General features: G+C 39.6%; 1 protein-coding gene across 2 annotated transcripts in view; it reads right to left on the reverse strand.

The window, feature by feature from the left end:
- Positions 1-15,099, reverse strand: part of slc25a21 (solute carrier family 25 member 21) — an 85,446-nt gene extending 70,347 nt beyond the window's left edge. Inside the window, exons 1-2 of one of the 2 annotated variants that reach the window (XM_079458846.1) lie at positions 14,823-15,099; positions 14,585-14,662 (exon numbers count right to left, since the gene is read on the reverse strand). In XM_079458846.1, the coding sequence (XP_079314972.1) occupies positions 14,585-14,651 (67 nt within the window). In that variant the 5' untranslated portion in view covers positions 14,652-14,662; positions 14,823-15,099. The remainder of the gene's footprint in view (positions 1-14,584; positions 14,663-14,822) is intronic. The other variant, XM_079458847.1, reaches the window with a different exon arrangement.
- Positions 15,100-15,416: the final 317 nt, after the last annotated feature.

Raw genomic sequence — 15,416 nt, forward strand, 5'->3', positions numbered from 1 at the left:
GAAAAATCTGAAGAATAAATTTATTAGTGTTGCATGCATGCGATACAGTTTGGCAGATGCATTACAAAAAGCTGCTTGATTGTGTGAAGTGCATTTGTTGTTTGTGCTTGTTCATGTGTGAGGTTAACTAATGGCGCTCCACTATTTATTTGGGGTTTTATTTCGTTTCTGCAATTAAAACTTGTTTTCCGGCTGCATCGAGTCCCTATGAGGGGACTGAATCACGAATAAGGAATTCGACTATTTAAATGTGTCCCCTGCTTTGCGTGTCTATGAGTGAATGTGTTGCACAATTTAACATGTAATAAACGTTAAAGTGTATACTCGTTTATTTGTCTGTATCTTACTATACGAGAATATGAACACATGAGACAGAGTTGTTCTAAGCTTCACTGCATTTTACTGTTTGAGTGAAGCTTCTGTTCCACACTAAAATGCAAGTGTCTTCGCGACGACCCGCAAAAATAAAATTCAGCTTAATTTAAACCAGATGATACAATAATTAACTTGTAGTAAACTTTAATATTAACTATAGTTCAAATATAATACAGTTCACAATACTTTCACTGCAGTTTAATGTAGTAAATAATATATTATACTACAGTATTTTTATGGACAAAATTTATTTACTACTGTATGGTAAAGCATTGAAAATACAGAACTCAAATTTAAAAAGGAAAAACCTTATTTGGGGAACACTAAAAATGATATGGCCCTAATTTATCCATTTGTATAACGCTAATGTCCTTTTTCAGTTACATGTCTATTTATGTGATGACCTGCTCGTGTGTTTTTTTATATGATGATACCAGACGTATACTTGCGCTTCAACTGTGCTACAAAACTTTAAACCTCTGTAACAACACTTTATGGTTTGGGTTGCTTAAATTGTTGCTGATGTTTTATAAAATATTTGGAAATAGATTTCCTTTACATTTACATCTACATTAAGCAGACGTTTTTCCAAAGCAACCTACATCGAGGAAACGATGAAGCAATACATCAATGATAGATCTAACGTCACTCTATTGAGGGCAACAAGCTTTTGCACTTACTGCTGCTTAAAAGAAATAGAAAAATCAAAAAAGCTCATTCCAGCTATCTGCTGGTTCATTCATCGAGTAAGCATTCATTTTACAGCCATTAGCCACATTGTGCGTCTGTCAATAGAGATCTAGAAAGACGAAGAAGAGCGATGAAGTCATTGTGACATCTCCCATCACCATCACTTCTACCAAGCCCAGTCTGTCCCCAACCCACAGACTCTCACTTCCTGTTCCTGCCTCCCAGTACAATGATGAATGGCTGCAAGCTCCATTCAATTACGCCCCGAGTGCGAAGATATGTGAACAATGGGAACTGGCCTATGCAGTGTGGCGCAGGACCGCTGCATTCTTAGCAACAATTTAGCTTAATTAGCATCAACTGCTTCCCCATCCATCATACTCCTTAAGAAACATAAACAAACTGTCAGCTCTAGCGTAACAAACAGATCGCCCAGCTACTTAACACAAATTATTCTTACATGAAACGCCGCTTCTCAGGCAACCTTCCCCCCTCCAGGCCATCTGGGGGAATGAAGGGCTATTAAAATTGAAGACATATGTTCTAGTCAAGTTCAACTCCCCAGACTGTTGCGGCTGATGCGGTGACAGTATGCAAAGGCTTATGGAAGGAGTGGGGTGGGTTGATGGTGCCGTCTGTTAAGCGAGGTGAGATTTTAGATGAAGATATGAGGTTTCGAACAGGTGTGTTTGGTGTCAATCTACAGATCAAATATTGGAGAACAATGTCCTTTCGTAAGGGAGGCTTGAGCTGCAACTGCAAGCTGCAGAATTCTCTAGTCGATGTTTTCGAAACAAAAAATTGTTAAGAGTGCTGGGAAATAATAAAGCATTGCTATTTTTCCCCCGTAACATTTGGCAGTAATCATAACACAGACATGGACGCCTACCAAACTATAAAAGTCAGGCATGAAATAGAGGGATCAGTATTTCTTTTACATTTGTAACATTTTGTAATTTATAGGAGAGTTCTTGTTTATATTTTGGAAAGGAGAAATACAACGTTTTTTTTTGGAGGTAAGTACTAAAACAACTGTGCAACAACAGCACTAATGCCATTTTTCACTTCATTTGCAATGAGAGATAATCTTCAAAACAATCGGCACTTAAAGGGCCTCAGAAACTGTTTAACCAAGATTAGCCAAAATGCTTTATCTCAAAGTAAAGCACTGACTTAAGCAAAATATTCAAACAACTTTCTCTGGTTCCTTTAAACTTGTTCTTAGATTTCTCTCAGCTTGAGGAAAGCTGTTTGAGGAAGTGGAAGTAAAGAAAGCAAAACAAATAACAAGTCGTATATAGATAAATATTTTTTGCCCTGAACACAATTCCAAATGAAACAAGCAGCTAAAACCTGAAGAGTGCAGAACCTGTTAAGTTGAACAGGCCGCTTGGGAAACATCAAGCCCAACCCAGGTTTCACACCCTGCCAAACTCACCAAATTTGTCACTTTTCCATTTTCTTTTTGATGTTATGCAGCGTGTGAAATGCTTTGCTAATTAACTAGGAAGCTTGGCAGGAGTGCCTTGTTGTTTTTAGTGGAGCTATGGCAAACCTCACTCGTCTCGACTGAAAGAGACTGTGCTAACTCAAGAGTGACAAATACACCATCGCTCCTCCCCCAAACCAACGAAAACTAAACAAAAATGCCATGGAAGCAAACAAAATGACAGAGGGCTGTTCATTTTTCATTCGCCCTTAAAGTGCCTTTATTCCACATTAAACATACCACTCTAAGTAGGAAAAAATGTCAGTCTCTTATGGAATCACAGGATTTCTTTGCCAAGGTGACAGAAGAGGGTAATTCTAAACAAGTTAATTCTCTGACAAGACCAGGATGATGTCATTTGCTGTTTGCTCATTAGCGATTCTTGAGTCACGGCCAAAACTAATTTTTAATCATTTGTAAGAGCAAATATGAGCCTCTTTCTTTTGAACATTTTAAAGTGCTCTTAGATTAGTGTAACGTGAAGAACAGAAGAAGGGAAAATAATACGGCTCTCTAGCATGACTAATAAATGGACTGTGTCAGCCATGTAGGCAGCTCAGTGCCTGAGCATGACGTTTGATTCACCCACACGCAAAATGTTAATTTCGCTCTCGTTTTTCCCACACCACTCAATTTTTTTTCATGTTCAAAGACCTTCATGAATGGATATCACTTATGAACTGTTCAGCTTCTGAGACCTTTTTATAAGGCTTAGACTTACTCGGACTGTTAGCCCACGTGGGCTGAGATACAACAAGTTTCCATATTTTCACATGCTTTCAAACTGATTAGACCACTGCAACTCTTGACCTTCATCAATGTGCAGTCTCATAACACATAACCACCACTTTAAGTTTCAAATCTCAGAGCAAGAGCAATTCTGTCTGTCCTTTATTTTGTAATTTTATGTCAATGTGTGAAATGAGTCACTTTCGCCAAGTACACAAACTAAAATATTTTTGACTTCCATCTACTGTGCATCACAGCCGTTGTACCACTGCTAAGGAGTGTTTTTTTAAAAGTCACAAAAAGAGGCAGCTGGGCGAGACATTTCTATGAACTGTACTTTTTAAAAAGAATATAAAAATATAATACAATAAAAACTTTTATATCCATATAAGGTTAGATTTAAATATAAATGTTAGCCACGTTGTTATTTAGCAACTTGATGCATTAACCAAAATAAGATGATGCAATATTGGACCCACCCACCTGTGCCTCCGTGGAGGGTGGCAGAGATTTACGGGTTAATATAGAGAACAATTGATCAATTGGTAGGATACATCGGCCCGTATACAGTACAACCGCTTTAATCTGATTTTAATGACTGAACTATTATTTAAAGGGGAAGTTCACCCAGAAAAACTACTTTGTGTGATTTTTTTACTCACCCACATGACATTAAACATGTTTAGAAAACTTCCGGCGTTTTCGGAGGACAAATGAAGATATTTAGTTGACATCCGAGAGATTTCCAGGCCTCCTTATTGACATCGAGAGCACTTTGATGCATGCGAATTAGGCATGCCCCTATTGGATGCTGGCGCTCTGACTCACAACGCGGGAAAAGTGAAGAAGTGCTCTCGTGCATCATACATTGACAAGACAGGGGAGAATATACACATAAAGCACATAAAGCATTCTTGTTGCTTCAAAAAAATTCAACTGAGCCACTAGGCAAGGATGGACCAATTTAACTCTATGTCTTTAGTACTTTTATGGACCTTGGCAAAAACTATAACCATGATGTCTATGAGGAGGCCTGGAAATCTATTGGATGTCACCTAAATACCTTCATTTGCGTTCTGAAGACGCCGGAAGTTCTCTAAACATGTTTAACGTCATGTGGGTGGGTAATAAAAATCACACAAAGTCTTGATGCATGTCTAGTTGTTTGGTAATGCAACATATGCTGCATTGAAACATACCTCTAAAACGGAGGATATAGAATGCGCATTAACTGTATATATGGGCAGGGACATAAATAAAAGAGGCACTCTGAAATTGAGGTGCTCATCTGGCAGAGTTCTCAGAGAAAGAAAACAAACCCAGGTCCACTTCCTCAAAAACAGATTCCCGCAAGCTGGCCCAAAACTGCAGCCTAGCATCAGGATGTTTGGCTTAGAAAATGACTTTGTCGCTCCCACAGCCATTCAACCTAATTGCCCCCTGGGCAATTATTGTAGCCCTCTCTCAAGCAATGTTGCGAAAAATGAAAGCCACAATGTTACTGTGAATATAATATTTTTTCATAATTATTACATAGTAGCGTTGTGATACCACAACCATGACTGTGCTCTGCAGCACTGCATACAGTTCTTTCAGGTTATAGAAAAGTCCAGATCATTCTTGTAATTAAATCCTAGAGTGGGTGGGTTGGGAAAAAATTACTAAACAAAACATTTCCCTAAGCAATCCAAACACAAACAGACCCACAAAAACGACAGCGACCTGCACATAATCACAGTGAGACATTTCCTCTACGGCAGGCATTGCCACTCACTCACTGCCATTTATAAAAACGGAGGGGGGCACAAACAGGGAAAACGCCGGCAACGTCAGCCCGTATCGGCCTGGATATGAGCTGATAAATTGGTGGCTGCAGAAAAAGTGCCCCTTGGGCTCCATTTATTCAGTCGACTGAGGCAGAAAGCGCTGTTTCCAAAAGCACCCTAGAGCTTGGCTATGCATGACGGAGCTTGACACCAGAGACATACTGGATTCCTCTCTACATGGGCGGCAATGGGCTCTTGGGAAGGAAAAAGTGCTTACAGAGGAGATATACTGTATCTCCCATCTCATCTGCAGCGCTTCTGCCCACATACTTACACACACCTGCTGAGCCACCATCAGATTATGAACAATGCACACCAGTGCACAAACGCAGTGAGAGCGTTCCCACAGTATGTTGCTTTTAAGTTAGGGTAGAACGGTGTCAGTTAGATGACCCATCTAATTACACAAAATGATTTAAACATTTAAGCCAACATATCAAACCATGTGGTACGTACAAAAAAATAAATGCTGAAACTTATACATTTTTGTACTGTATTGTTCATCACACCGACTTCGCTGGACATGTTGCAAGCACAGTATGACAACCACAGTGTCATAATTTCAGCCGTAATTGTATATGTTGAAACAACTGAAACAACAATAAACTGGATGGGATAATAAGCATCATTCAAGACACAACTGTTTTCTTTGACAAATGCATAAAAGCAGATAGGATTATATTCGACAGTCCTCTCCAAGACGACCAGTGTGTTCTTCCGGAGTGCTTTTCTGCAGAAAGCATCTGTCATGTCTCATCAGAGGCTGCTGCCGCCCCAACGCTGCCACAGTCGGTAGACTGATAGCTTAACCTTTCCACCATACTGCACTTCAAAACGAGCAGAGAACCCCCAGGATCCCTCAGAATGTGTGGTCTTCTCTCCGCACCACTGACTTCTGCATGTATGTCTCATTCTGTGCAGCTAGACACCACTCAAGGATAAAGATCTCTTTGCCTTAGCCAATGATCTTACATACCACCCTACCCAACATTCGGAGCCACTTGGACGATGCCACGGACACGTTCTCAAGACTTCAGCGCCTGGAATAGAACACTATGGTCAGCCGTGTCAGACTGCGGTCCGGATGAGCAGTACCACCTGCCGCGGTGTTGCCCAAGCATTAGAAAGTGATGTGCAAATAACAGATTGGAGTGTTTTTAGAAATGTTAGCTAAGCCACTGGCTAGTAGCCATTCCACTTGTGGGAAATTAAGTCAGCGCTATTCGATCACGTCATATGAAATCCAAAGGGATTCGGAGAGTTGATATACTGAGACTTATTTTGGATGAGGCTGAAACCATCACAGGATCACAGCAGGAGTGCGAGGACACAAGGAATAGGGATTCTTCTTTTTTGAATCAAGGGAAATTGACGACACCAAAAAGTCCACTGGACCGAAAGGGAAAAAATACCTATGTGGATTCTTCCTAAGTACTATTTTCCATAACTGTACACAATGTAAATAGTTCCTAGATCCTGAATGACTATCATCCATTCTTTACAATACTCCTACATAATTATAGATGAAGAAAACATCTCCATTTCTAGAAAAAGCATTTTGTTCAGACGTATAAGCGATACATCCATGTTTAAAGTAATCCCCTGGTGAAAGATTTAAAAAGTTTGGAGGACTGCCAGGAAGAGTAACTTTAAAATAGCTCTCTACTGCCACCTATCACAAAGTGCGGCAACCACAAGAAAGCCAGCTGACTGAAACCCACTCCATGACACAGAAAAAGAGGGATTAAAATCAGAAGAGTGATTTGATTACTGTAACATTATGACAGCCTAAGATTTACAGGCTGACCAAAAATTTCAGCGGACATGTTATTCGAGTGGGATGCAGCCTTTTTCCAAGGCTGAAAAGAATGTTCCCATCAAACTCAGTATATGATCACGGATCAGATCAATCTAAAACAACTCTTGCGGCAAAATTTTCATTTCTCTTTTTTATGATTCAGTTATAAAAAGCTCTCGCTAAAACCTTCTATTGGATTAACCTTCTGTCAATCGTTGAAGATAAATTCAAAAACCAATCTGCGTGAAAACCGTGCCATAATGCCCTCCCACTTTCCTGTCGGCGTCCACTCTGTGCCACTTCGTAACATGAGCGAACAGGAATTTAAGACATAAAACCGGGGCACTTTTCCATGACCCAACATCATTTTTTATATCTTTATTCCATTGTATAATTGCCCTTATTTCAAACATAATAATGGAAACCACTTCATTTCTTCCCCCATCTCTTCTCATTCCCTCCTGATTGTGACATCTGTGTCTGTCTTGATTTTATTGAATGAAGCACTCCTTTTGAAAGGATAATAAATGTGTAAACAAATTCAAAACAAGCCTTTCTCCTAAGCCTTGGTTCTCATTATCAAATTGTGCGGCTGCCTATGCCAAGGTCCCCCTCTTAGGCAATGTCATCCTCTTACCACTCAAGATCAGCTGTAATCAAACGTGTCTATAAATTTGAGCTTCCCTAATTAAGGCCTCCTCGCCAAGCGCGCAAGCGGGCGACTGGGCACGGATCTCTTCCTAAGAGACTCAAATTGGCTCCCAAGCACAACAAATCACATTATGATTTCAGCTCTTGCCCGAGCGTGGCTCATCTTGAGTCGTTTAACCCAGTGGAAGGGGCCGTCTCTCTGTAACGGACCTGGGCACTGACGTGGAAGGTAAAAAAAGAGAACGCTCACAATCGAATCTAGTAGTCAAGCTATAAACTGGATACAATGCATACGTGCCCAATTTTATAACGGCACACAAAAATGCTCACGCAAACTCATTTATGTTTGCAGTCTCATATATATTTACACACACACAATGTATATATTATAGAGTATATAGACATTCAAGTGATATATGCTTTCATGCAGCTGTTTTTTTCACTAATAATTCATTTCTTTGAAAAAGATAAATCACTAGGTTTGTAATTTTCTCTAACCCAGCCTCTCAAATAAGATTTAGTTAAGATTTATAGATAACATTTTGACTTTCAGTCAAATGGAAACATCACAGATAAATCAAAGCGCTCTGAGCTGTTTGGTTCTCTTTCATTTGAGAAAGGAAAGCTGCTAAAAACAGAATCTCTGGGCAGAGATTCACCCAAGGTTTACAGACAATATACAGCAGAAACGGGACAACGAATTGTCTCTCGAGCAAAGAAAAACACAAGTCATCCGTCATGGTTAAGTCGTCGCAAATTGCAGCATGGTAGATTGAGAACCAAATAATTTTTTTTGTGAACTTAAGCAGTAAAATGACTGCTCCTAAGGAGGTTATTTATAGATACAGCTTTATGGGAATACATTCATTCTAGACTTGATCATTGCAATGCTGTGATCACTCTATCAAAAGCTCTTCCCAGCCAAAGGATATCTCAGACTTCTGAGCTAATTACAAGGTCGGAGGACAGCCAACGGGACAGCGGTCCAAGAAAAAGTGAACGCTAACACGCGAATACATGCATGCACACCAATTTATGCATACAGAGTGTATCATCTACTGTGCAGTTTCATTTTCCAACAGGGTCATTCAAACTATGGCCCTTGACTACTTAGACTAAGTGCTCAATTAAGCATAGCTTGTTAGCCGGTTTCCTTTCCAGCTGTTATTGCTGCCATGTGCTGTATCACGGTACTGAATGTAATACAGTGTTTTACAGTATGACAGTAAATCTCTTAATATTTTTTGGTTTGTGGAAATCTCTGCAGGGCTGTACGTTAACTTTTCCGCGCATAGCACTGGAGCTACAGAGGTTTAAAGGGGTCGTGCAACGGTGTGTCATGCATTCTGACTTCTTTACAACGTTAAACATGCTGTCTTCTCATGCTCAACGTGGTCAACTTGTCAAAAAACGAGTTGGACGCATTACGTAGTATTTCTGTGCTCGATACACTCCGCCAGTGTTCTTACAGGTTTCTGAACGTTTTTTTCCGAACATGAAAAATCGTTACGTGACAACTTTTCTCAGTCCCTTATTGGACGCGGAAAAGCTCACGCATCAACTATGGAGAGCGGGAGAAAGAGCATGCGCACAATTCACAGAGCACTATGTTCGCGAAGTTCAGCTCTGTTGTTTGTTTGCGGCATTTGGGTGATGAATGTTATAAACAGTGGATATAAGGCTGGATTTGGAGATCCTTTGAAACTGATAGATGGAGCGGTCGTCCCAGAGCTAAGAGATGCCGGACATGAACTGCATGCCGCAAGTGAGCTTGCTTCATCTTAGGGATGCACGATAAATTATCCCCCATATCGAAGGATAAATGGTCATTTTCAATGGTATTGGCTGATAATAAAATTTCGGCCGATATATTATAGCCGATAGTTGATAAATCATTTCCTCTGGGACATATGTCTTTCTGTCGTGATCATTCACTTACTGCTATCAGCAAAACATTTTTGATGTAGGTACAGTATGTAGATACAGTATTTATGAATGTGTAAATTATAGGAACAAAAGCATATTGTTTGAATCAGACTGCTGTCTGAATGCTTTCTGTCTTGACACCTGTTAGACCTGTGCTATTAAGAAAATGTTTCTGGGTTGCTTTTGAAGAACATCTATATACCATACCATAACATCTATATACTTTTCCTAAAAAATATACCAGAAAAGTTTGAAGGTTAAAGAATTGTTAATTTGTGTAAAGTAAGCTTGGTACATGATTTTCAGTGGGGAAAAGAGAACTACTGGTGACCTTGTTTTCTGCAGTGAATGTTTTCATATAAAAGCAGTTGTCCACTTTTTGCCTTTTGTTTCAGTCTTAGGAAATGTTATGTTAATATCTAGATACTGTATATCGGCTAATTTATGGGTTATCAGCTTCCAATGTTAAAGAATCATCGGTTATTTGCCAAAATTTACATATCGGTATATCCCTACTTTCTGTAGATAGTCAGGTCGATCGTCTTCTCGGCGCTCAGCCAGGGCCCGTGAGGAGCCCCGGCGAGGCCAATCCGAGGACCTCGCTGAACCATCCGATTGGTATAGCTACGGGCCGTGTGTACAAAGGGCAGGGACTTGATCGACGCTGGCTCGTGACCCGCGCCTCCTGGGAATTCCCCGTTCGTGGGAAACAGTTGCAGTCCCCGGTCCCTATCACGAGTGGGGTTCATCGGGTTACCCGCGCCACTCGCTGCACGGGTAGCCACACGCTGATCCGCCCATTGGGGTGTTTACCGTAATATACGATAGTATTACTATAGCAAACTGGAGTAAAATTCCTAGATACTAGTGTTTTTGAACCTTACTATTGTATACTACAGTCTTTACTAGTTTATCAATTTACTAAAAGGGTTCTGCAATTTTCTCTAGCAAATAGAGTACGCTACAGTATTAATTTTTCCTTAGTAATGTGACAAATCTGTCAGGGCAAAACGTCATATAAATAAAAAAATTGCTTGGTTATAATGAGTAAGCTTTCTACTCTAGAAGGGAATCAAACCAAAATGTGACTGTGTAATCGTCTATGGAGCACAACACCTAAAATATTGCAGACACCCATTTGAAGGGAAGCTTTTTGACCATGATGTGGAGGCTAAAGGTCAAGTTTCCCCTGATCTTATCGCGATGGAAAAGCTACTGTTTTAAATCATATAATCCGTAAAACATTACCTTATAATCAATACTATATTCACTATTGGCAACATTTTAGACAAAATGCATCACCTACAGCATTAGCATAAAACAACATTCAACTTTCAATTGTGAACGATGACACCAAGAATAAATATTACTTAAATTAGGGAGTTAATATTGACTTCAGAAAGTACTGATTACATTTTCTTATCAGAAATGGATGTGGTTAATAACATCCCTGATTAGATTACCACCAATGATTTTCAGAGTATATTGCTTCCCAGCCCGTCTTTCCTGTCTGCTCCAATGGCCTTATTTTTATAATTTCCCCGTAAAATGAGCACGAGCACTGGCCCGGGGACAGCCTCCCATGTCGAACAATCATAATCAATGCTACTCTTACCATAACACTGCAATTATCCCTATTGCTTACAGCAACACGACATGCCTGATGAATGAAATGTGTGTGTTTGTGTGTGCACGAGTGTCGCATTCTACAGTAGAGAGGGCTCCCGCGCATGCGTCCCTGTCCCAGCTCCTCTGCTCAGTTCAGCGTGCGACCTCCATAAATCATGTCATTAAGATAACGTCAGCGGTCCCTGGCTGGCTCGTACATTACTTGAGAAGACTCCATTCCTCTCTCTCTGACAAACATCTGATTTAACAGTGACAATCCGCAGCAGACGGTAGCTCAACAGTAGTTCTTACCAAGTGTATGCATGAATGGATCAGAATGCTGATATATTATCTCAAACCACATCAAATTTCTCGCGACTCTTTTTAAAGATGATTCTGTCCGCAGACTGCACACATTTGATCAGATGCATAGGCTCTATTAAAGAGTAATTCTGTGGTTGGTCTCAGGTTCGAGCACGTACCTGTGGGAGGTATATGATCTGTTTGGAGAGTCTAAGCTCCTTGGTGCATATGTTACCATTATACTTCATGCCTGGTTGCAGTCAACTGATTTCTTGTGACATTATGATCCTGCACATTTCCTCCAGCGGTAATTAGTCGTAGCAGTCAATAAATCTCCTCTGTTTGTTTTTCTAATGTTTATTATGGTTTAATTGCATTTTTTGCTCCATTTCAAGAATGGTTTTCTAGCGTATACTACAAACGTAGTCGTGTTTTCTTACATGTTACTGAATGGTTACATGATTTTCCAAAAAGTGTGTTTCGCCGAATCACTTACTGTTCCAAGTGATAGAAGGACAGAATCTTAAACGTGCAGCAAAAAGCTACATGTCTCTCGATGCGTGCATACATGTATAAGGCGGCGATTTAGAGGCACCATCTAAACCAACATTACTTCTAACATGAGGTCATCTAAACATCTGTCCACAACATGTCCTAGCGGAGTTCAATCAAAGCCCTGCTCAAGCATGTACAATTGTTTCTGGAAATAAATATTAGGACTAATTCGGCTCTGATTGTAGCGGCCAATCGTGGGCCGGAGAGGAAACAGTCATTTTGCGGCAGACATCTAATGCAAGTCAATATTCCTCCCAGGGAACCCTTCTCAATTGACATTATTTATTTATTCTTCTTTTTCTCGTTTCTTGTTCCTTCCTATAGACGCTGTGTGAATGTATTTGTTCAACGCTGCCTAAACTTTATTTCAAAGATTCAAAGCGATTAGATGGAGAGCGGGTGAGTGTGTTTTAAGTGAGGGTCTGCTGTTGAGGGGTGGGCTGAGTTCAATTATACTTAGGCTGTCTGTCTTTTCTCGTCACACTCCATTTGCAGTCGGCGGATATGTTTACACAGAAACTAATCATAACTAAAACATTTTTGTGTAAATCTTACCAAATTACTCAGTATAACAGGGGCAGGGAGCGGAAATCAATACCAAAAACACTTTAGGTAACATCTGACCGTTTTTCCGGACCTTCTGGCTAAAACTGAGATAAATTATGAAAAGAAAATAAGTCCCCATTAAGATTTTTTTTCACGTTGGGCAAAGTTTACAATATCAAATTTTAGAATTGCCCTGCGAGTAGACTAATAGTTATTTTTCATTTCCTGATTTAAAGGCATTCCTATTAAATCTAAATATAAAGCTGTCACTTTTTTAAAATCATAAATACATTTCTGAAAAAACGTAAAGCAAAGAGCTTTGAGTAAACTTAATTAAATTACATATGTTAAGTTTGTCAAACACCTCTCTTTTTCTCATCATCAGCAATAGTTTCTCTTCACCTTTCTTTGGTGTTTTTACACAGAGTTTGTGTAAATGACTAAACTTTTGTATTTACTGCATTACAACCGAGGATAACAACATTTGGTGAACACCCCCAAACAGCCACAAGCCCAAGAAACAAAGAACAGGAGACTTTAAGTTTGTCAGGTACATGAGATGTTAAGTTAGTCAGGTACAATGCTTCCCTCTAGTGGTAGTCAATAAAACATCAACATCCCATATAAACGAAATCAAAGAGATCAACAAGCTGAACAATATCAGGCTTAAAAAGGCCTGGTATCTCATCTACTGTATATTGTACCTACATTATGTCTGAGTGGGAAGGTTATGAAATGAAATAAACTAGGGATATATAAAACACAAAAGCACAGCAGTGACATTAACTAAGTATTTTCAGAAATTCTGGAAAATCTAAACTAGCCATGTCTGGTAAAGGCCAAAGGTAGACCCAAGCCAATCTCTATGACCATGTCACATCATTTAACTCCGGTCTCCCCTCGGCCTCCTTAACTGCTGGAGCGGATGTGACGATTACAGGGGGGTTAAAAAAATGAAAGAAAGAAAGAAAGAAAGACAGAAAGAATGAAAGAAAGAGAGAAAGTCCCTGGTGATCACTAAATGTATTGCAAAGTTCACAGAGAGGTGTTAAAATGTTACACCAACTGAAAAGGTTAAATTCTTTCTTTTTAAATGCAGCTGTAGAGAGCCTGTGGTACCTTTAACTTTTCTCATGACAGATAAAAATGGCCTTAAAGGGATACTTCACCCAAAATTAAAAACTCTGTCATCATTTACTCACATTCGAGTTGTTTCAAATCTGTATACATTTCTTTGTTCTGATGAACACAGAGAATATTTGCTTATGCTTACAGAGCTTGACCCCCATTTGACTCCCATAGTAGGAAAATGTACTTACAATTTTTCTTTGTTTTGTTGAACAGAAAAGAAGGCAGATCTGGTGCACTTTTGACTACCATTGTATGTTTCCCTCTTATGGTAGTCAGTAGGGTGCACATGGGGTCTTGTTATAAGCATTTATAACGTTTTTGGGGTGAAGTATCCCTTTAATATAAATAATTTGCATAAATGATGTTGAATTATGTATAAATTACAAAAATCTTGACACCAGACAGTAATTATTGTGAATCTGATACACATTTCTTCTCAGGATTCTCCAGGAGCAGGATTGGGAGACGCTGAGCTAAACTGTGCAGTTGAACGCATGATGACGCCTCATGTCATGAGAAATGAAAGAAATCCATTCTACATATTACTGCACTGTGTTCCCGATATAAACTGAATTTCCCTCACAAACTTAATCCTGAATAAACCAAACCTGAGTTTTCTTGCATGCACTTAATGTAATAAGACATATTTAAGCAAAGATGCGCATTTAACGAAAACGGAACTATTTATAACGGAACTGTGTTTCGTGCACGTGTGTGTCCTACTACTTTCAACTCCGACAGACATCCGGTTCGTATAGTCGTCAATCTGTCACCTTTGAAGTTGCCGAAAACAACATTTATTTCTTGTATGCAGGCTTGAACTACAACATTTATGGGATGTATTGCGCAGCTTTGGGAGTTTGTCAACAACACGCGGTGCATGTGCAACAGCAGCGCGAGAGGCTACATATTTGGTAAACAAAGTTTTGGGTGATGAAATAAGTTTGTTGCTCTTACCTGCTGATCCACCTGCAACGATTTGATGAGACGCTTCTCTCAGTAAACTCGGCTTATGTGGTGCCATTATGTCGGGGCCTATTTTGAGGAAAATAACTGTTAACGTTTATAGTCGAATTAGATTTGGTTTGATCATTCTTGACCGCGGTCTCGAAGAAATGCATGACAAAGTTCAAAGGTAATTTTCAACGTAATGTCTCGTATTGTACAGCGCACATTATGTGAAATAAATGCTTACTTGTTTATTGTTGATCCTCGCTTTATGAAGAGCTGCGCACGTGAACGCTGCAGAGCTCGACGCCGTTCTGACGCGACGTTTAGATCGGGGTCAATGTGTGCGCTCGCTCAAAGTGCTTTTATTTTAACTCCGTCCACCCAGGACTAATAAAGTAAAAGATAACACAAAACGCTATTATTAACAGTGGGCCATACACTATTTTTATTGGATTAGATAACAAAATATTTGTAAAGGGTCTTGAAAGTGATGCTGTACTGAAAAGCAATTTCGCAATTACGTGTAAACGGCTGGAATAATTGCGAGTGGAAGTTCCTCTCTTTTGGGTACTCTGAAGTGTAAACTCAGGTGCACAGTATAGGGATGAAAACTATCTAATTGGATACATAGAATTATTGGCTTCATGCATATCATAAGAATTGTGTGTTTAAGTCATTATAAATGATCTAAAGCCATCTCAACACTTCACATCACATAGGAGAGTATTTCATAACTGTATATCAGCTGATTTACAAATAAAACCTTGTTAAATTCTCTACTGCTGTGTGCTGTAGTTATGATGTCGTTTTCAGCTATGACACTGGTTTATAGAATGCT

The sequence above is a fragment of the Barbatula barbatula genome, assembly GCF_947034865.1.
Source record: "Barbatula barbatula genome assembly, chromosome: 6".
Lineage (NCBI taxonomy): Eukaryota > Metazoa > Chordata > Actinopteri > Cypriniformes > Nemacheilidae > Barbatula > Barbatula barbatula.